A 22,325-nucleotide genomic window follows, 5' to 3' on the forward strand; every position below is an offset into this window, starting at 1 on the left:
GACCACAGACTACTGCAAACTACTGACTATTATTACACCATCTCCTGACCTAAAACCGACACGAGGGCAAGAAAAAACTCAAAAACCTTAGTCATGTCAAGTCATGTTTATTTGTGACACTCTTAATCACAAGGAGTCTCAAGGGGCTGCACAGAACACAGATTATTCCAAACTACAGACTTATTACACCATCTCCTGATCTAAAACACACATGAGGGCAAGGAAAAACTCAAAAACTTCAACATGAGAAAAATGAAGAAACCTTGAGAAGGGGCCGCACATGAGGTAATCCCCCACAAGAAGTCCTAAAGAGCTGCACAGACTATTGCAAACTCCAGACCATTATTACACCATCCCCTGATCTAAAACCTACATAAGGGCAAGGAAAAACTAAAAAACCTTAGTCAAGTCAAGTCATGTTTATTCGTGACAGCCTTAATCACAAGGAGTTTCAAGGGGCTGCACAGAACACAGATTATTCCAAACTACAGACTTATTACACCATCCCCTGATCCAAAACCCACATTAGGGCAAGGAAAAACTCAAAAACCTCAACATGAGGAAAATGAAGAAACCTTGCGAAGGGACCACACATGATGTCATCCCCCTCCCAGGATGACCAGGCTGCAACGGATGTTGCAATGACAAATATGGAGATATTGTCAACATGAAATATAGGCCATTCATAAGCTATAGAATAGAAGTGTGTTTTAAGCCTAGATTTAAACAGTTCCACTGAGGTTGCAGATCGAATCTCAGAGGGCAGAGCATTCTACATCATCAGGGTCCGAATGGTTTTCTTCTTGGCTCTTGGGAACAGCTAAAAGCCACAATCAGGCAAACAAATATCAATTTTTCTAGACTGCTACTAGTTTCAAATGTAAAATGCCATAGACTAGGGTACATAGTTTAGCATTCACGTCAAAATAATCCAAAAACCTGCAATGCTTTGACTTAAAATGAGCTTATAAACACATGGTCAGAGGTAATCATGTTAGTTTGGTTGCTTTACGTCCATTTGAGGAAGACCAAACAAGACGTTGCAGGCCTTTCCTCCAGAACTTTTCCGGGTTTTGTTGCGATGCGTAGGATGGAACCTTCCAGATAACACGGCAACAAAACGACAAGGCGCTCACTTTTACCCCCACCAAGACACTGACGCTCTTCATCGTTGTGGGTATGTACCTCTGCGCAGATTATTATTACTATTAATTAATTCATATAAATAGCTGCAATTGCTAAAGTGAAAAGATCTTCCATTACACCTTCTTTTGTATTGAGTTTAATCTGATTAATGTTTTTAGATATTTATTGACTCAATGATTGATGAAAAATAAAAGAAATATTCGATTAGGTTTTAAAGTGCAAATGACAACCATGTGTGGTACAGATTTTACAGATTAAGGAACTGGTAGTTAAAAAATGTGATACTTGTTTCATAGTTAATCTTGTCTTTTAAATGTTTTTTTTTACTCTTTTGTGTGTGCGTTCATCACTCGCTATCATCCAAGGTTGAGCTTTTGCTGACTCGCTGATAAAACGTGGGCTTTTTTCAATTGCACCTACTCGCCAGCTGTACTCCAATCACACAAGCTTTTGTTTCTGTGACCTTCCGGGACCTGTGGTACTCTTTCTAGCATTGCTGCAAAATGCAAACAAGGTCAAGTCGAGTCATGTTGATTTGTGACGGCCTTAATCACAAAGAGTCTCAAAGGGCTGCACAGACCACAGACTATTGCAAATTACAGACTATTAAGACACCATCCCCTGATCTAAAACCTACACGAGGGCAAAGAAAAACTCAAAAACCTCAGTCATGTTTTTTGTGACGACCTTAATCACAAGTCTATATGTTTATCAAAGGCAGAACAGTGACCTTACACCGGCACAAATATTTGTGAACCATCCATCTGCACTGGTTATCCTCAGTAGGGTCGCAGCAGTGCTGGAGCCCATCCCAGCAAACTTCACACAGGAAGATTGTGGTCGCTGGACTTGAACCCTGAACCTCTGCACTGTGTGGCTGCAAGCTAACCACGCAGTCATTGTGTCGCCCTATGATTGTGAACTCTAACAAGCATGTTTGTACAATTCACATGTTAACCACAAGAGGGCTCTCGAAGACCATTTTATATGTTTCTCAAAGGCAGAGCAGTTAACGTATGCAGTATCATTTAATTCCAACTAAGCATTTCCAATTTTATCCACCATATTTTCCGGTAAGTAAGGCGCACGGGATTATGAGGCGCAATTTCAAATTTCTGGCCAATTTTGGGGTTTTTAGGTGCAGCTTATAGTCTGAAAATACGGTAATTTAGCCAATTTATCACACCAAGTGTCAAAACTAAAAGTGTTAAACTAACATAGCCTGCCATGTTGTTTCCAAGTTTAGGAAGCGTGGAATCAAAGAGTGCGCCGAAATGGGCGAATGGGATCTCCTGGGACGCCTGCTGGATAAAGTGCAGTCTCACACTACGGTTATTGGGAAAATCTGGCTCACTGTTCTTTTTGTCTTCCGCATTTTGGTCCTGACCACCGGTGCCGACAGGGTAAGTTCAACAGATTGGATTTTGACATTTAAAAGGTTGGTTTCGTTTACTTAAACTCCACGTTATTAGTAAAAAAAAAAAAAAAAGGAAAATTGTTAGAAAATGTCTACTGTTGCAAAGGCACTGAGTGAAAAAATATAAGAGTAGTAACAAGCGTTATAAACAGGGTTGGGTAGGGTTACTTTGACTGGATTACTTTCAATTACTTTTGGATTACTCCAATACCAAATATGCTAATAAAAGTCAAAATAAACTACCGTAAATATGACTCACAACACGTGGTAAGCTTTCTCTCCTGGCTTTGATCTCTTTGATCTCCGGCAAAACTAACATAAAATGTGACAGAAACAAAATGAAAATAAATCCAAACAGCTTGCCAACATCATTTTTGCCGTTCCGTGTATTCCGTTACTCCCCAAGCCTGCACAAAATGGAGTCATTTTATTCATATTTAGTTTCCTTTGTCTTTTATTAGCATATTTGGTATTGGAGTAATCCAAAAGTAATTGAAAGTAATCCAGTTAAAGTAACCCTACCCAACCCTGGTTATAAAGCATGTTGGACTGTGAATTTATGTATTAATTCAAGCTACATCTTACTGCTATCATGAATATCTGGTGTTAAAGATACTCTATATCAGTGACGTGCAGTTTGGGGGAGGCAGGGGAGGCTGTGCCTCACCTATCATGGAAATATCAAATCAAAATATATTAAATAGTTATATTTATACCCTGCGACTGGCTGGCAACCAGTTCAGGGTGTCCCCTGCCCACTGCCCGAAGATAGCTGGGATGGGCTCCAGCACCCCCGCGACCCTACTGAGGATAAGCAGTGCAGATAATGGATGGATAGTTATATTTATTCAGTGTTAACGTTCATATTTGTGGATTTTCTTTTTAACAGATGACTGAATTTATATTTACCATTCAAATACAATAAATTCTTTTTTACTGCATTTCAAACGCTGCAGCTGGACTAGAACTGGTGCGGACCAGGGAACAGGACTGTTTTGTTAAAACAAAACATCACATTGTGGCGCTATTAAGACATTTGTTTATGGACTGTGTCCGTAGCTGTCAAGCTGTCATTACTGTATACCAGGGTTGGGTAGGGTTACTTTAACTGGATTACTTTCAATTACTTTTGGATTACTCCAATACCAAATATGCTAATAAAAGACAAAAGAAACTTGGCAAAATGTCTGTACTACGGACAGACTGAAGATCTTTTCTTCCTCATGCCATGAGGCTCTTTAACTCCACCCGGCAGAGTAAAGGCCCACATTAAACCACACCACCTACATTGGATATTACCGAATCTTACTGCAATATGTATTCTGTGAAGCACTATTTAGTTACTCCATATAACACGCTACAGTCGGCATTTGCACGTCACACTGGGTATTTGTATATTGTATTCTTTTGGCTTTATTATTGTACTGTTCTCAGCTCAGGGATGCTGCTGGAAATGTGAATTTCCCTTCGGGGATGAATAAAGTATCTATCTATCTATCTATCTATCTATCTATCTAAAGGCTGCACTCTGAACTCCTACTGCCCAGCGGTGTGTGTTTTCATACCTTTCTATTTTCTCTTGCTTTGTTTCAATGGGCAGAAAAAAAGTATTTTCCTCATCTTTTCTCCTAGTCCACTTTTTTGCACGTCTTTCAAAGGGTCCATGTGAATGATAGCTTTTCGTAGCGGTAATATATAGTAGAGATTATATCCAGACAGAAGAGCAGCTTCAGCGACAGACTGCTGTCACTGTCTTGTACCACGGACAGACTGAAGAGATCTTTTCTTCCTCGTGCCATGAGGCTCTTTAACTCCACCCGGCGGAGTAAAGGCCCACATTAAACCACACCCCCTACATTGCATATTACCGTACTTTTATTGCAGTGTGTATTTTATGTAGCACTATTTAGATACTATATACAACACGCTACAGTGAGTATTAGCACGTCACATTGGGTATTTGTATATTGTATTCCTTTTGCTTTATTATTGTATTGTTCTCAGCGAAGGGATGCTGCTGGAAATGTGAATTTCCCTGCGGGGATGAATAAAGTATCTATCTATCTATCTATCTAGAGTGTTTAGGGAGCCGTAAGGGGACACGAAGAGCATGGCGGGATTCACACCTATGCATCGGTTGCTAGGTAGAACTGGGAGTGGTGAATGGTGGCACACACTGTACTGCATTTTTTTACTTTGTATCCTGAAACGCCTTTGTAATGTTCAGGTAGTTTGTAACCTGAAACGTTGGTATGTAAATACATTTGTAAGTCGGGGTACCACTGTATTGCTAATATTACAAAAATCCCGTCTACAGCCTTCTGAATTTTAGTGAGTACATTGAGTTTTGTTCTGAGAAACAAAACGGCTGACGCGAGTTTCTCGGTGAGCAGGTTTGGGGCGACGAGCAGTCCGACTTTGTGTGCAACACGCAACAGCCGGGCTGTGAGAACGTGTGCTACGACCACGCCTTCCCCATTTCCCACGTGCGCTTTTGGGCCCTGCAAATCATCGCCGTGGCGACACCCAAGCTTCTCTACTTGGGTTATGTGCTACACATTATTCACGTTGAAAAAAAGGTAAAAAAAAAATACAAGTTCAGTGTTTATTTTCACCTACATCACTGGTGGGCTGCATTGTTTTCAAAAATGTGTATTGGCCTGGAATAAAAAAATGATTGATTTTGATTATTTCTATCAACTGAACAAGGAAGGCATATTAAAATGTTCTCGTATGCATATATAAATCCATACACTGCCATGAAAAAGTATTTGCCACCTTCCTAATTTCGTGTTTTTTTTGCATATGTATCACCAGGGTTGGGTAGGGTTACTTTAACTTGATTACTTTCAATTACTTTTGTATTACTCCAATACCAAATATGCTAATAAAAGACAAAAAAAACTAAATATGACTCACAACACGTGGTAAGCTTTCTCTCCTGGCTTTGATCTCTTTGATCTCCGGCAAAACGAACATAAAATGCGACAGAAAGAAAAATGAAAATAAATCCAAACAGCTTGCCAACATCATTTTTGCCATTCCATGTCATTTTATTCATATTTAGTTTCTTTTGTCTTTTATTAGCATATTTGGTATCGGAGTAATCCAAAAGTAATTGAAAGTAATCCAGTTAAAGTAACCCTACCCAACCCTGTGTATCACTCACAAAGGTGTCAGATCATCAAACCAATTTAACAACATTCTAAGACAATCCACAGAAATACAAAATGCAGATTTGAAATGTTAATTCCAATTATTAAGGCAACAAAAAAAAATAAAAACCTTTCTGGATTTATGTGAAAACCTCCCCTCCACGCTTGTTAAATCACAAAGTAACTGTGACTGATTTCAATTTATACAGGCCACCCCATCAATTAATTGCCACCATATATGCTGAATCAATAAACCACTTGAATAAAACCTCTTAGACAAAGTGAAGTTGGCTACAAAATCTAAAGAACCCAATTGACATGCCACGGTCCAAAGAAATTCCAGAAGAAATGAGAAAAAAGCGGCCACTTGTCAGAGCCATTATCCACAAATGGAGAAAACTAGGAACAGTCGTAATCCTTCCCAGGAGTGGTCACCAACTAAGATTACTACAAAAGTGACATGGCGGATCTTTCAAGAAGTTACAAAAGAAACTCAAAACACATCCAAGGAACTGCAGGCCTCGCTGGTTTCAGTTAATGTCAGTGTTCATGACTCTACTGTAAGAAAGACACAGGCCAAAAGTGACATCCATAGGAGAGTTCCCCACTGCTGTCATAAAAGAACATAGTCTTCTCACAGTTTCCAAAAACCTCGGTGGCCTTGGGGGTTTGGCGCCCATCCCGAGACTGGGAGGTTGCTGATTCAAGCCTCGGCCGGGTCATACCCAAGACTTACAACATTGGTACCCGTCGCCTCCCTGCTTGGCGCTCGGCATTAGGGGTTGGAATTGGGGGGTTTGGTCACCTAATGACTCCCAACACATCAGTTGGGTTGACCGAGGGGGCTGGTAATCCCCTCCTGTGTATCAATCTCCCAGAAATAGTCAGGAATGTGTTCATGACTCCAGCCACCTCCCACTAGGGGGATTGTCATGGTTGCCATGGCGCCCAATTGGTCCCTGCCGTGTGGTGCCAGGTTCTGTCACGGTTGCCACGGCCCCCAATTGGCCCCGCCCATTGACACCAGCTGAAACGCGTTGACAGATTGCTGCCGGACTATTTAAACCCGGTCTTGTGAGTCGCCTGGTGTCAGAGCGTCTGCGAAACTCCTGCTAGACTCTGTGTGATATGCCAAGTACTGTGAATCTCCATTTTGCCAGTGTTTTGATCCTGTTTTATTTTCGTCCCGATCTGTTTGATTTTGACCACTCCTTAGTTCTGATTTCAATCCACTTCCGCGACCATCGATCCCCGGATCGAGTGGGCGCTCATTCCTCCTCTCCGCAATAAACTGTGAGTAATGTTACGCAATTGGGTTCACATTCCTGCTTCATGTCCTGGTTCGTGACAGGGATACGGCTCCAGTATATATATATATATATATATATATATATATATATATATATATATATATATATATATATAATCTTGATTATGCTCAATGCTTTTGGAGAAATATTCTGTGGACTGATGAGTCCAAAAATTGAACTTAAGGGAAAGTGTGCAGCCTTTTACATCTGATGTTAAAATGGCATAGCATTTGACAGAATATGTGAAGCATGGGGGTGGCAGTGTCTGGGGCTGCTTTGCTGCCTCAGGACCAGGGCAACTTGTGGTTGACTGAATAATGAATTCTGGTGTTTACCAGAAGATCCTGAAGAGGGCTGTTCAGCCATCAGTTTGTGCCCTCAAACTCAAGCGCAAAAGGACAACGATCGGAAACACACCAACAAGTCCACCTCTGAATGGCTGAAAAAAAGAGAAGATTCTGGAGTGGCCAAGTCAAAGTCCAGATTTAAATCCAATTGAGATGCAGTGGTGTGACCTTAAACGGGCAGTTCATGCTAGAAAACCCTCCAATATGGCAGATTTGAAACAATTTTGCAAAGAAGAGTGGGGCAAATTCCTCCACAGCGTTGTGAAAGACTCATTACCCATTATTGTAAACGTTGGATTTCTGTTATCTCTGCCAAAGGTGTTCCAACTCGCTATAATCTTCAGGGGGCAAATACTTTTTCCATAAAGGGGCAGTTTTTAAAAAAAAAAAGTACTTTGATTAATAATTTTTAAAAAGGCATTCATCTTATAATTTGATTTACACCATTTGCATTTGGCAGGCTTGATTATTTAACTCAACGGGTTTTAAGTGACCCATCGGCTATAGTTTGCCTATGATAGTCAGATACCAAAATTCCCAGTCGAATAAATAAGCAGATTACGGTTTGTGGTAGCCATTTGCATTATCTTGTTTCTACCATGGATGTTTGTCTCTTGGGTGTACATAGGTTTTTTTGGGAGTTTATATTATTATTATTATGTGTTTTACTATTTTTATCCATGCATGAAGTTAAAGGAGCGCATTCGGAGACACGTGGAGTTCGACGATGAGGCCTTGCTGTTTCTTCAACGGAGCTTCAAGATGCCAAAATACATCAAAAGCAGCGGAAAGGTACATTGACGCTAAGAATTAGCAAGCCTTCGACATTTAAACGATATATAGTAGCGAAAACGTGAAGAGTAAACCCCGTTATAGCGAGGGATCACTGTAACTGAAAACCATTTGAATTATAAAACCTGTTTTGGTTTAACCAGACGAAAATATATCTGATTTTAGATGTGCTTTTGTTGGTATTAGTATTAATTTGCAATGTCTTAGAAAACGGTTCCATAGTAAAATGTACTGCTCTTGAATCGGATTTACAGTGGAACCTCGGTTCTCGACCATAATCTGTTCCAGAACCCTGTTCGAAAACCGATTTGGTCGATCACGGAAAATCGTTTTTTCCCATTAAAAGTAATGTAAAATCGTTTTAATCCGTTCCAACACCCTGAATGTTTAACACGAACGTAAACATGAAGCTAACCCAGGCTAATCGTATGTTCACGTTAGCGTAATCTTCCGCACGAAAGATTACGCTAACATGAACGTGTAAAAATAAAAAAATCAGGTCGTTTACACGTCATTTAGCACCCGGGTCTCCACAACAAGTGGTGAGCGGTTAAAGGATAAAGAAAAGATTTATAAATAGGATTTCTTACTTTTGTGGTGGTCTGCAGAAGCCATGCTCTATTCCCTCGAAATAATAATAATAATAATAATAATAATAATAATAATAATTTCCTTGTATTGTCATTCTGTGTAACAATGTACACAGAACGAAATGTCGATTGCACCTGACCCGTTGTAGCGAGCCGATGCAGCCGCAGCCAACAGAGGGCGCCGCCGACCACTTTTTAAGTCTTAGGAATGACTCGGCCGGGGCGCGAACCACCGACCTCCCAGTCTCAAAGCGGGCGCCTTACCATAGAAGGGAAACTCGCACATCTTCTTCATATTTTGCTATTATTTCTTTCTTAAATACAATAGTTGTACGCACTGCTCTTCTTTTTTCACATGTAGCAACTTTGCTGCTTGCACCGACCTTCTTCCGAGGCATAATTAGGGGTTAAAACACTCCGTTCACTGATATTAAAAACGAAAGAAAAAAGAAGTGCGCGCTCACGTGACAACAGTTCTTCACGTGGGGTGGGGGCAATCTACACCCGTACGCCGCTCAGCATCGCCCCTAGCGTACCGGCGTTCGAACTCCGATTTTTTGAACGAAAATAATTTCTTGAAATTTTTGGTCAAGAACCGATTCGTTCGAACTGAGAGGCGTTCGAAAACCGAGGTTCCACTGTATCATATATATTATTAATGAACATTTTGAGTTGCTCGACATGAATGAGGCTTATTATAAAAAAGTTAAAAAATGAAGTTGCTTGGATGTTCACTGTTGAAGGAAAAAATACATGCAAATATAATTAAGTAGAATAATACGTTTTCTTATTCAAATTATTAATTCATTTTCTGCATTAAATTATTGTTGGTAATATACTGATTAAAGGGATCACCACAAACCTGTCTTTTTTCATTTTCTCCTTTTAGACTTCTCAATTTCTTTATACAACATAATCATTCGTAATATAATGCATCAAAGCAAGTGAGCCGTTTGAGAGCCGGCTCTCTTTAATGAGTTGAGCCCAAAAAGCCAGTTCTCTAAAAAGAGACGGACTTTCACTACACAACTCGAACTGGAGATCGGCGTGCAGACGAAAACTCGAACCGCGAGACCAAAACAACAATGGCCGATCTGCCTCACGAAAAGTTTGGAGTGCGGTAAATCTTTGTTAAAAAAAGATAATGACAATTTCGGGTCAAAAAAGTTGCGTCCCGGGGACGCACGTTGATTTGACACGATGCGTCCCCAGCAAAAAATAATGCGTCTAGGACGCAGGGACACGGGCAAACGAGAACACTGCCTTCACCCCAGTTAGTTCGTAATTATGATAAACACAGCACCAAAAATATTCTATTTTTGTAATTAGATCACTAAAATGCTAACTTTAACAGTATGAAAATAAATACTAATATTTCTATAACAACTGCTTCAGAACAAAAACTCAAGAGGGTGAACTAAAAAAAAGCAACAATGTAACAAAAAATCTAAACAAAGTCAGCATCCTAACGACACCTTCCATTGCACGGTATTTCGAAAATGAAGTCAAAGGGCAAATAGTGTAAAAAATACAAGGTAAAAACATTAAGCAGTATGAAGAATAGGTCTACTAAAACAGCAGTTTCAGAACCAAAGTCAAAAGACTCAAATCCAAAACGCAGCAATACAAATGCTGTATAGCAATTCCATTGCACAATATTTTGAAAACAAAGTCCGTCGTGCAAATAAACACAATCGGATTAAATTCGTAAATCGTAATGTACTGTGCAGTGAAAATGCATTTATTCCCTTCCTGAATTCTTTGTTATTTGCATATTTAAGGTTTCAGATCATCAGACCAATTTGATATCACACAGAGATAACCCAAGGAAATACTAAATGCAGTTTTGAAATGTACAAAAAAATAAATCTAGGCCTATCCGGCCCTATTTAAAAAAAAAGCCACTTACAAGGCTGTACTGCTCCAGCAAACCACTGTCAAATCCATTACCTACTGATGGAGAAAACTGGTAACAGTGGCAAACCTGAAGAGTGCAACAGCGGTTCGTCCAGGAGGTTTAAAAAGAAAAAAAAAAACTAAAAACTTCCAAGGAACTGCAGGCCTTGCAAAGACGCTTGCCAAAAATGTCATCCATGGGAGAATTCCCAGGTGAAAACCACTGCTGTCACAAAATAACAAAGAATCGTCTCACATTTGCTACAGGCATCTGGATTATGCTCAAGACCTTTTGGAGAAACAGTCTGGACTGATGAATAAAAAACTCTTTGGAAGGTGTGCAGCCCCTTCTATCTGGCGTAAAAACGGCACAGCATTTGACAAAAAGAACATGTAAAGCATGGTGGTGGCAGTGTGATCTGGGGCTGCTTTGCTCCCTCAGAACCAGGACAACTTGCCGTGGTTGAGGGAATAATGAATACTGGTGTTTACCAGAAGATCCTGAAGGAGAACGTCCGGCCATCAGTTCATGCCCTCAAACTGAAGCGGTCTCTGGTCATGCAGCAGGACAACGATCCGAAACACACCAGAAAGTCCAACTCCGAACGGCTCAAAAAAAGGAAGGTTCTGAAGTGGCCAAGTCAAAGTCCAGATCTATATCCAATTGAGATAAAGTGGTGTGACCTTAAACAGGCATGCTAGAAAACCTTCCAATATGGCAGATTTGAAATAACTTAGCAAAGAAGAGTGGGCCAAATTCCTCTATGGCATTGTGAAAGACACATTACCAATGAATGGTTGATTTCTGTAGTGCTGCCGAAGGTGGCCCAACTCGTTATTGGGTTCAGGGGCAATTAATTTTTCACTTAGGGCCAGATAGGTTTTGATTTTTTTGGGGGGTCTTAGATGACTTCGTATTACTTTGGGGTGCCCATGTGTGATATTAAAATTGGTTTGATCATCTAAAACCTTTGCGAGTGATAAATATGCAAAAAACACATATATCAGTAAGGGACAAATACTGAAGAAGGTATCTGTCCCAAGCAATGTTCCCTCTAAGCTGCTTGCGCACTACCCAGAACTTTTCCACGCACAAGAAAATCTAGCCAGCTCACAAAAATCAGGGCTCGAAATTGCTAATTAAGAAGCGAATTAGATCAAAGTTACAGTGCATGAAGGTAAAAATACACGGGTTCCCCTGACGTTGTGTTCTAAATGCGGTATTCGGAAGTCAAGGTCGAAGTAGAACGAAGTTGAGTAATGTCAGTAGAGTTTTTCGAGAACCGGCTTCTTTAGCTCGGCTCACTAAAAGGAACCGGGTCCTAAACGGCTCTTTAGGTTGTGTTTGCTTCTTTCATCCCTATATGACCAAATATTATGTAAAATTATGCACAAAATGACTTAAAGGAAGAGGGAATAGATCAAAAAGAAAAAAATACCAAAATGAAAAAGTAATAAATAGCTGAGAAAAAAAGGAACGAAAGGAAGAGAAAATGAAGGACAAATTCAGAAAAAAGCCAGAAAAAAAGAAAATAAACAAAACAAGGGAAAAAATAAATAAAGAAGCTGAGATAAAAAGAAACGAAAGGAAGAGAAAAAGAAGGACAAATTCAGAGAAAAGCCAGAAAATAAAGAAAATAAACAAACAAAGGAAAAAAGTAAATAGAGAACAAAAAGAAAAAAGTAACAGCTAGGAAAAAAATAAACACAACGAGAAAAAAAAAACAGGGAAAAAGAAGAAAGAGTTTGTGTTGCATTCAAACAATTTCCAATTATACCAAGTCAATCTTGTTGCCAACATTGTACTTCCACTAAAAAATGTGATTAAGTACAACTCTGTATCTTACACCGACTAAATAAGCCCCCAAAAATGTGAGTATTATGCGACAACAGATACAAGGAAAAAAAAGAAATGGAAATCTTGTGAAAGAATTGTTGTAAAAACAAATGACGTTTGTAGGCCGTACAACCTTTGCAATAATACATGAGTCAATTAATTCAAAAATGAAAAATACATTTGCATTTCCGGAAACTCAGCAAAATGTAACGTGATGTCAAGGTTTGGACATGTTTGATAATGACTTAGTAGCCACACTTGGGATTGCCATTGTTCACTGTTGTTTCAAACGTTTGCGTGAACTCTCAGACCTGTGGACAATTACAGGGAACATTGGTCCCAAGACAAAAGTATTGACCCATTCCAAGTATTCACTCGGTAACAAAAATAGTGATATTTAGATGTATCAAAAAATGCGGAATCTGCGTTTCTAAAACATTTTTACTATCCATCCGTTTTTTCAAGGTGAGCATCCGCGGACGCCTCCTTCGTGCCTACGTCCTCCACCTGTTGGCCAAGATCTCCATGGAGATTTTGTTCGTAGTGGGCCAGTACTTCCTGTACGGTCTGACACTAGACGCCCGCTACGTTTGCTCGCGCTCGCCCTGTCCCCACAAAGTGGACTGCTTCCTGTCCCGGCCCACCGAGAAGACCATGATCATCTGGTTCATGCTGGGGGCCGCCTCGCTTTCCTTGGCACTCTGCGTGGCCGAGCTGCTCTATTTGTGCTTCAGGTCCATCAAGGAGTGCGCCACCCGGAGGCGAGACTACACAGTGACACCCGTCACGCCGATCAGCCGGGCGCCAACCGCCGCCCAGAAAAAGGCACGGCAGCAGAGAGACGACACGGTCGTGCAGAACGGATTTAACGCGGAGCTGGAAAAGCAGGGGCGCAGGTTTGGGATCAATGGGGTGACCGAGATTGCGGGAAACGGGTTGATAGGGAACACGGGGGAGGTCCATATTTGAGCTCATCTTGGAGAAGTGCCTTTTGTTTAATGGAAATATAAATTCAATTTTTTATACTTCAACCTCAGTCCCCCTAATCAATGATTGCAATTTCCCTTATTGACTCATTCTGTACCATAGACACATTTTCCCGCCAAAACATGGATTGCAAGAACACTGAACTTGTGCATGAACGTGGCTAGAAATTTTCAGAACGGATTTGGTGACACGAACACTCAATTTCGGTCACGGGACACCCACACACACTCAATCGCTGGGTAGAAGAAACAAAGTAACACTAGGAAGTGGGGGCTCCTCGATGTGTGGACAGAGATCTGATCAATGCCATTCTTGCCATCTAGTGGTGATTCATCATATTAAAATCATTCTCAGAGGTTTGATACTTACTGATCAGCAGCGCCAAAGCCTCGAGAGTATTTTTTTTTATATTTTGTTTTAGGAACTATGCTTCTGAAAACGTATTTATACGTTTAGGCACTAAATGAGTTAGGCAAATGTAAACAACATGGCACCAGTTTACTCACAGACTACTCAAGACAGACTACGTATAATAAGAACAAAAATAATTTGTTTGAACAAGTTTACTTTATTTACAAAACGAGGAAAATGGCCGATAGAAGGTTGTATTCGTTTTTTTTTGAGTGGTCAGTGGTCGGGAGCTGCAGTACCCAATTTGGACGCCAGTGGGAGTGAGAGACCCCAAGAAAGTGTACCCCATGAAAGCAGATGTTAATCGATGTTGTTGGTATTTATTGGAGGTGTCTTGACACAAAACCAAATTAAAGACACTCGCAGAATCCTAAGGTAGAACTGTGTCAATTTTCATGAAAATTGGTTCACCCGTTTCGGAGCCCATAAAACACATACAAACACACACAAGTGGACATTTATAAAGCAATTTTGATTAGACAGATTATCCATCCGTTTGGATGGAGGGACGGACAGAGACAGAGAGACAGACAGAGAGACAGGCAGACAGATGGATGTATAGATAAATCGATGTATAGATAGATGGATGTATAGATGTATGGATAGATGTGTAGATATATAAATAGATGTATAGATGTATAGATAGATAGATAAATAGATGTATAGATAGATAGACAGACAGACAGACGGATGGATGTATAGATAAATCGATGTATAGATGTATAGATAGATAAATAGAAATAGATGTATAGATTGATGTATAGATAGATAGATGTATGGATAGATTGATATATAGATAGAGAGAGAGAGAGACAGACAGACGGATGTATAGATAAATCGATGTATAGATGTATAGATAGATAGATAAATAGAAATAGATGCATAGATTCATGTATCGATAGAGAGACAGACAGACAGACAGACAGACAGACAGATGAATGTTTAGATAAATCGATGTATAGATAGATGGATGTATAGATGTATGGATAGATGTGTAGATATATAAATAGATAGATAAATAGAAATAGATGTATAGATTGATGTATAGATAGATAGATAGACAGATAGAGAGAGAGAGGGCTAGATAGATATAGAGAGCGGGATGGATGGAGGTAGATAGATGTAAAAATGTATAGATAGAAGTATAGATATATAGATAGATGGATAGTTTTGTCCCCATTGTCCCTTTGTGTGTCCACTACAACAATACTACAACACAAATAAATCCTACAAGATTTTTACAACCCGACTACGAAGCCAAATATCAAATTCAGTGCTTAAAAACAGGTGCCTAATATATTATTTTGCTTCCTTTCTGAAAATGAATACTACCAAAAAACACCGTTACAGGAAAATGGCAAAAAGAAAAAAATCCAAAATACTACAAAAATGTTACCTTGTTGTGTCTGTCAATCAATGACTGTAGGATCCACCCGCCACTGATTTCACTGGAGGTCCAAAGTGCCAGAAAGAGCAAGGCGGGATTTGTTTCGCATGGCAGGACCAATCATTTTCAAACACCGGTGGTGGTGAAAATACTCTGTATCCAAGTAGAAGTACTTAAATACACATGGTATGATAAAAAAAAAACAACAACACAAAAACAGTATAAGTACACACTCAACTCTTGAGGTAAGTACGAGGAATAAGTATAGCCACTCAAAGAAGTAGAGTAAAATCACAGAAATATAACAACAACGAGTATAACTTGCTCCAAAAATACTCGAGTATCAAAGTACAGTGGTACTTTACCCTCTACCCCACTCTAAGGTTCACCTCAGTCAGCACCCGTCCTAGGCTGAAGACAGTCCACCCGGACAAGCGCTACAGGTAAGACAAAAAACATCGATGCTCCCGATCAGATTTTGTAGTTTGTTTTTAAATTTCACGTGGTTTGTCACTTTTAAATTGAGTTTTTAGCGTCTTTTTTTTGTGTTTTCTCTTGGATTTTGTCAACTTGGCACAGCTGTTCTTGTTCCCTGAGCTGGGCAAACATGTTCGAATAGAGAGTAAATATTCAAATACAATTTCCACGCCAATGCTCATTTTTAAATGTATCTTAATTAATTTATACTCTAAAATATTGAACATATCGATTTCCTTATTGATACTGATATCGTGTTTCAGAAACATTCGAAATTGCGTTATTGATTTGTATCTTTCCTAAATAAGAAATAATGTGTACTGTTAAAAGTGAATGGAATGTTGATTAAAATCACAAATGTCTTTTTTCACATTATGTGAACTGAAATGTGTAGGAAAACAAAAATTCTGTAATTATGATTTTATGACAGTCGGAGTTTGCATTTTCTCCCCATGCCTGCCAAAAACATGCGTGTCAGGTGAATTGGCCGGTTCAAATTGTCCCTAGGTGTGAATGAGCGAGTGAGTTGTCTGTCTTTGTGTGCGACCGGCTGCTAACCAGTTCAGGGTGTCCGAGGGGCTCCATCACTCCCGTGACCCTACTGAGGATAAGCGGTGCAAATAATAAAGGGATGGATGATTTTGTGACCAGTTTGGTCTTTAATAAGTTAACAAAATTGTAAATTATTTCCTCATGTTTAATACTTATTGTCAATGTGTTTTCAGTGAACACTATCTTAACATTTTGGGGTGAAATCAAAATGTGAAATACTTCAATTAATTGTTCGATTACTTTTTACAATGACGTGCCGCCCGCCGGCCTTACTAATCCAGCCTGCCAAACGAATATGGTAGTAATATTATGACAAAACATAAGCAAGTGAATAAAGTACTATTACTGTAATTGGTTTCGTTTTTGTCCCCGGTGTCCCTTCGTTTTGACCCTTTGTATTGCAGAGGTATTGGATTTGAGACTACGAATAGGCAGATACTAGTAAAACAATAATAACAATAAGTCTTTTACTCCTGGCCCATCCGACAAATTTTTGACCAAATGTGGCCCCTGACAGGAAAAGTTTGCCTACCCCATATTAGCTGAATATGTATATTTATAATGACAAAATTAGAGAATGTACAACGTATTTGGGCAGTATTTATCTAGTATCCCCTGGGGGAGCACGAGGCTACGACTTTTTTTTTTTTTAACTTTCCCAGAATAAAGTGTAATTGAACCTCCACTACACTAGGACGCAGTGGCGCTTTGAGTGTAATGTTTACATTTAGCCTCCACGCAGCGCATTAAGCACAGAGTATGATAGGCATAGAGTAGGAAGTGAAAAAGACTCTATGTTTCTATGTTTCAAAAAGTTGGCAGCGGACAGCACAAAGCCAAATTCCTAATCTTGCTGATAAGATGCTTGAGTTTTTTTTTCAGCGAAAATGTACCAAAAGGTTTAGATTTGGCATGGACGGAGGTGAGGCGTTACCAACAATATTTCTATCAATAATATGTGATCAATTAAAAAAAAAGATGAGGGAGGGGGTGCGAGAGGATTTTTACTTCCGAGGGGGGACATGACAGAAAATAATTGAAAATAACTGTACTAGGGGAAGCACGATATCACTATTTCCAGACTGCTACTGATATCAGTAGTACAAATAATCCCACCCCAAAAATGACTTATTAAAGAGACAGTGTGTATTGTTTAGCGCCTCCTAGTGGTCCAAATCATTCATTAATAAACAATTTTCATTGAAATAATGAGCAAAAGTACATTAACTAACATATAAAATGTGCATTTCTTTAAAATACCTGTGGGTTGAGAAATGTGCATGTAGTTCACATAACATAATTGCCGTCTTGCTGCTACAAGTACCCAAAAACCTCAAAAAGGCCAGACAAAAAATTGAGAAGTAAAATACGTCCGTTTTTGGTCACTTTGAGTTTCCATAGTTTGTATACTTTCTCTTTTCCGGTTGCACTACATCAGGAGTGTCAAACTCATTTTAACTCGGGGGGCCACACGATAGAACAAACATTCTGTCGGGGGCCGGACTAGTAGATTAAAGAGAAAGAATAAGATTAAGAGAAAGAGGGAGGGAAAGGGAGAGAGGGCCAAAGAAAGAAAAAGAGAGAGAGAGAGAGAGAGAGAGAGGGAGAGAACGTGTGAAACAAAAGATTTGTGAGAGAGGGTGAAAAGAAAGGGAGAGGAAGAACGAAATCCAAAAAGAAATAGAAAGACAGAAGGAGACAAAAGAGAAAATAAAGCACGAAGGGTATGAAGAGAGAAAGAGAAAAGAGAGAAAAGGACAAAAGGAAGTTAGAGCAAAAGCGGTTAAAAGACACAGAGAGAGAAAGAGACAAAGAGCAACAAAAAAAGAGAAAAAGAGAGACAGAAAGTGAAAGAGACAGAGACAGAGTGAGAGAAAAGGGGTGGAAAAGAAAGAGAGAGCGAGAGAGAGAGAGGGAAATAAATACAGGTACAGTGTCTTTGTGAGAGGCACCTGGCTTTGGCAACATCAAGTTGACATATTTCAACCTACAGCTCGTTTTTCTCTTGCGCTTCTCTGAGTGTTGCCTCGCGAGCCGGATTCAATCCCTTAGCGGGCCTGATCTGGCCCGCGGGCCGCCTGTTTGACACCAGTGCACTACATAATGGGTCTCCAACGTGGTGTCCGCGGGTACCAGGTAGCCCCCTAAGTTTCCACAAGTAGCCCTTTGAATGGTTCTTAAAATAGCTCACCAGTGCTAAGTAATAGTGATTTCCTGGAAAATTATTTTTTGTGGTTGCCCGAGTTTATTTAATGCTTCTTCCAATATTTAACATGGTAATAACATAGAAACAATGTAGCCCGAACATGACACATATGATGGCATGGATGTCAAGGGACCGGACCAGATCGGAGGCAGGAAGGATGAACTCAATCGCGTAACGACCAGTTACTTTTATTTAGCAAAATAAAAGTTGTCCAACACTCAGGGACAAAACAAAACAAAAACAGGCTTACAGGCAAACAGGAACTCAGACTAGGAATACTCACAAAACAGGCTTTTACTCAGAACGGGCAAACACAGGTTTCCTCAAGTCAAACAGAACAGATTAATGCAGAACAGAAAACGCAATGAACCAGCAACCGGCAATACCCAAACCCCCCCTTAAGAAGCACACACGCAAATTAGGCGATCTGCTACCGCTGTTGCCCAGGGGGCGGGGCCAGCCAGTCGCCACGGCGACCATGCTGGACATGACAATGGAGAGGGATGGGTGCCACCAGAGTGTACTTGCCCAAGACACACCAAATGAAATGGTGCCCCTACCACCCTAGTGGTTAAGGGATACAACCAACCATATGAAACTGTGCTAATTAGAGTAGCTGTCAGCTTCATAAAGGTTGGAAAGCCCCTACACTTGTAACATGTAGTTGTTAAGTAATACACACTGTCCCTTTAACACTGAATAAATATAACCATTTAATATTTTGAATTTTATTTTTTCATGATGACTAGTGAGGCACAGGCTTCTCTTGCATCCCCTGACTGCCCGTCACTGAACTCCACGTTTGTGTTTGGATTCCAGATCACCAGCTAACCGTCAACAATGGGAGACTCGTGGGGTTTTTTGTCGTCCCTCCTGGACAAGGTCCAGTCGCACTCCACCGTCATCGGGAAGATCTGGATGACGGTTCTGTTCCTCTTTCGGATCATGGTTCTGGGCGCCGGTGCGGAGAGCGTTTGGGGCGACGAGCAGAGCGACTTCATCTGCAATACGCAGCAGCCCGGTTGCGAGAACGTCTGCTACGATTGGACCTTCCCCATCTCGCACATCCGATTCTGGGTCCTCCAGATCATTTTTGTGTCCACGCCTACCCTAATCTACCTGGGTCACGCCGTGCACGTCATCCACAGGGAGAACAAACTACGGGTGAAGCTAGCCAGCCCTGGTGGACCTCACCGTGTCAAATCACCCAGGTACACCGACGAAAAGGGAAACGTCACCATCAAGGGGAACCTCCTGGGGAGCTACCTCACCCAGTTGGTTTTTAAGATCCTCATCGAAGCCGGCTTTATCGTGGGTCAGTACTACTTGTACGGTTTCATCATGGTACCCATGTTCCCGTGCTCCAAAAAACCGTGCCCGTTCACCGTTGAGTGCTACATGTCGCGGCCCACCGAGAAGACCATCTTCATCATCTTCATGCTGGTGGTGGCTTGCGTTTCATTGGCACTCAACGTGGTGGAGGTCTTCTACTTGTTGTGTACCCGATGCAAGTCCAGATCAAGGGGCCGGTTAAATATCAGTCCGGTCAAGAGTCCGGCAGGGGTTCCTGAGCTCAGGTGGCCCACCAACGATGACGTCATGAAGCAGAACAAGCAAAACATGGCCATGGAGATGGAGGCCAGCCAGAGTCTGGGAGGGAGTTTAGATGGAGCCAAGGAGGAGAAGAAGCTGCTAGGAGACCAATATAAAGCTTAGAGTGTTAGCATGTTAGCGAGTCTTCCCATGAGGCCATCGGTTTTTTTCTTTTCAATTTCAAAACATAAAGATAGTTATTCTTCAGGTTTATTGATAAGGGTTTTTGAGAGTGAAGTTTTTTGTGCGAGGAAATTGAAATACAAGAATGAGATCTCACTTGAGCAGCTGCTAGCATGTTCTGAGAAACGGAGCGTGACTGAAAGATTTTATACATTGCACTTTTTCGGTAAGGGGTTTGAATACTGTATGTACAATTGTTTTTTTATCAATTTTGCTGCCTAATTAATAAAACATGGTGATGTTTTTCTCATAAGTCATGATCCAGTGTATGTAAAAAAAATTCATTATAAAAAAAAATCAAAAATCAAATGTATTTATTTTCATTTTTAACTATAGCTTTTGATTTTTAATCGAAATGGTGCATAAGTTATTGTTTATAAGTGAAAACAGATTGTTTCTCTGTGATGGACGTTGTTGTGAATGCATATTTTGAACAAAATGAATAAAGTTTGATACAAAAACTGTATGCTGAATTTATTGGTAGTATCATAAGAATTTGTTGGACTCTTATTCAAGAAAATCACGACTACTAAGTTCGTAGTTAGTATTATTCATCACTGTTGTGAAAAACGACCCTCAGAAATATGTTTTGTTTTTTTCGTTGTGTGGATCATCACTCCGTGGTTAATAGTTATTTAAAGAGTGATAGTTTTTCTAAATCTGTTACCGTAAATTCCGGACTATAGAGCGCACCCGATTATAAGTCACACCCACCACATTTAAAGAGGAAAACCGATTTTGTACTTACACAAGCCGCACCTGTATATAAGCCGCATGCGCCCACATAAACACAAAATTAACCCAAACCCAACTTTAAGTCCCGCAAATGAAACTAAATGTCCTTCATTAAAGTACAGAGTCCAAAAATCACAGACGGCAAAATGATACCAGTACTAACAAAGAAGTTGCAGTCTTCCTCGGCGCATATATTCCCCCGGTCTAAATCTTACCCTTTGTACTCGAGCGCTGCTGGCGGCCGTTATAGAAATTACATAAATTGGCCGCATCACTGAATAAGCCCGAGTTAGTTTGGGGAAAAGTAGTGGCTTATAGTCCAGAATTTACGGCAATATGAGATGTATCGTTGCTTTGTGCAAAAACACACAACCAAAAAAAAAAACCAACGTTTTGGGGAAAATACTAGTGTTTTTTTGGTCATGACATTAAAACAGATTTTTCGATTGGGTTTAGGTCTGGAAACTGGCTGAGCCATGCTAGAACCTTGATATGCTTCTTACAAAACCACTCCTTGGTTTTCCTGGCTGTGTGCTTCGGGTCGTTGTCAGGTTGGAAGACCAAGCGAGGACCCATCTTCAATGCTCTGACTGAGGGAGGACGGTTTTTCCCCAAAATCTCACAATACACGGCCCTAGTCATCCTCTCTTTAATGCAGTGCATTCATTCTCTCCCATGTGCAGAAAAACACAAAAACATGATGCTACCACCCCTATGCTTCACAATAAGAATGGTGTTCTTCAGATTGTACTCTTCATTCTTCTTCCTCCAAACACACTTAGTGGAATTATGACCAAAAAGTTATATTTTGGTCTCATCTGACGACAAAACTATCATCCAAATGGTATATGCAAACTTAAGAAGGGCCTTGACATCTCCTGATTTAAGCAGGGGAACCTTTCATGCCATGCATGATTTCAAATCATGACGTCTTAGTGTATTACCTACAGTAACCTTGGAAACAGTGGTCCCAGCTCTTTTCGGGTCATTGACCAACTTCTGTCGGTAGTTCCGGGCTGATTCCTCACCTATCTTAGAATCATTATGACAAACGCATACAAAAAAAAAGAAAAAAAAAGGGAAAAAGTAGCAAAAAACACACACACACAAAATCTTTGGACCATGGCCAACCCAAATGCCCATAAACCCAAACAAGTTAAGCAACTCGGCACCCAAGTTGGTCATGCTTTAGTCCCTCCAGATGAAACAGGACACAAGAAAGCGGCCGTGTCACGCGGGTCAGAGTGACACAACACACTCTTCTGTTCAACAGCAGGGCCCGACAGCTTTCACTGGTTTACCCC

The 22,325-nt window shown here is 40.4% G+C and overlaps 2 protein-coding genes across 3 annotated transcripts; both read left to right on the forward strand.

Moving 5' to 3' along the window:
• The first annotated feature begins 1,029 nt into the window (after positions 1-1,029).
• On the forward strand, positions 1,030-13,524 carry gja11 (gap junction protein, alpha 11). Of its 2 annotated transcripts, none has more exons than XM_088324922.1 (5): positions 1,030-1,177; positions 2,388-2,549; positions 4,957-5,142; positions 8,066-8,167; positions 12,956-13,524. In XM_088324922.1, the coding sequence occupies exons 2-5, from the start codon at positions 2,421-2,423 to the stop codon at positions 13,457-13,459; spliced, it is 921 nt and encodes a 306-aa protein (XP_088181048.1). In that variant the 5' UTR covers positions 1,030-1,177; positions 2,388-2,420; the 3' UTR covers positions 13,460-13,524. The 2 variants fall into 2 exon arrangements, with proteins under 2 accessions (XP_088181048.1, XP_088181047.1); XM_088324921.1 differs by having other exon boundaries at positions 1,157-1,177; positions 2,393-2,549.
• A 1,977-nt stretch (positions 13,525-15,501) lies between these two features.
• gja13.1 (gap junction protein alpha 13.1) lies at positions 15,502-20,748 on the forward strand. The gene is made up of 2 exons (XM_088324588.1): positions 15,502-15,718; positions 19,330-20,748. Exon 2 carries the CDS (start codon positions 19,351-19,353, stop codon positions 20,224-20,226), a length of 876 nt encoding a protein of 291 aa, XP_088180714.1. The 5' UTR covers positions 15,502-15,718; positions 19,330-19,350; the 3' UTR covers positions 20,227-20,748.
• Positions 20,749-22,325: the final 1,577 nt, after the last annotated feature.

Source organism: Urocampus carinirostris, chromosome 20 (genome assembly GCF_059441175.1).
Source record: "Urocampus carinirostris isolate Australia breed hairy pipefish chromosome 20, RoL_Ucar_1.0, whole genome shotgun sequence".
NCBI lineage: Eukaryota > Metazoa > Chordata > Actinopteri > Syngnathiformes > Syngnathidae > Urocampus > Urocampus carinirostris.

What these genes read in the sequence shown, in the direction of transcription:
- gja11 (XM_088324922.1), top strand. Translation starts at nt 2,421, where the DNA reads ATGGGCGAATGGGATCTCCTGGGACGCCTGCTGGATAAAGTGCAGTCT. An exon ending in TGACCACCGGTGCCGACAGG is followed by an intron (nt 2,550 to 4,956) that starts GTAAGTTCAACA and finishes CTCGGTGAGCAG; the next exon opens with GTTTGGGGCGACGAGCAGTC. An exon ending in TTATTCACGTTGAAAAAAAG is followed by an intron (nt 5,143 to 8,065) that starts GTAAAAAAAAAA and finishes CCATGCATGAAG; the next exon opens with TTAAAGGAGCGCATTCGGAG.
- gja13.1 (XM_088324588.1), top strand. Translation starts at nt 19,351, where the DNA reads ATGGGAGACTCGTGGGGTTTTTTGTCGTCCCTCCTGGACAAGGTCCAG.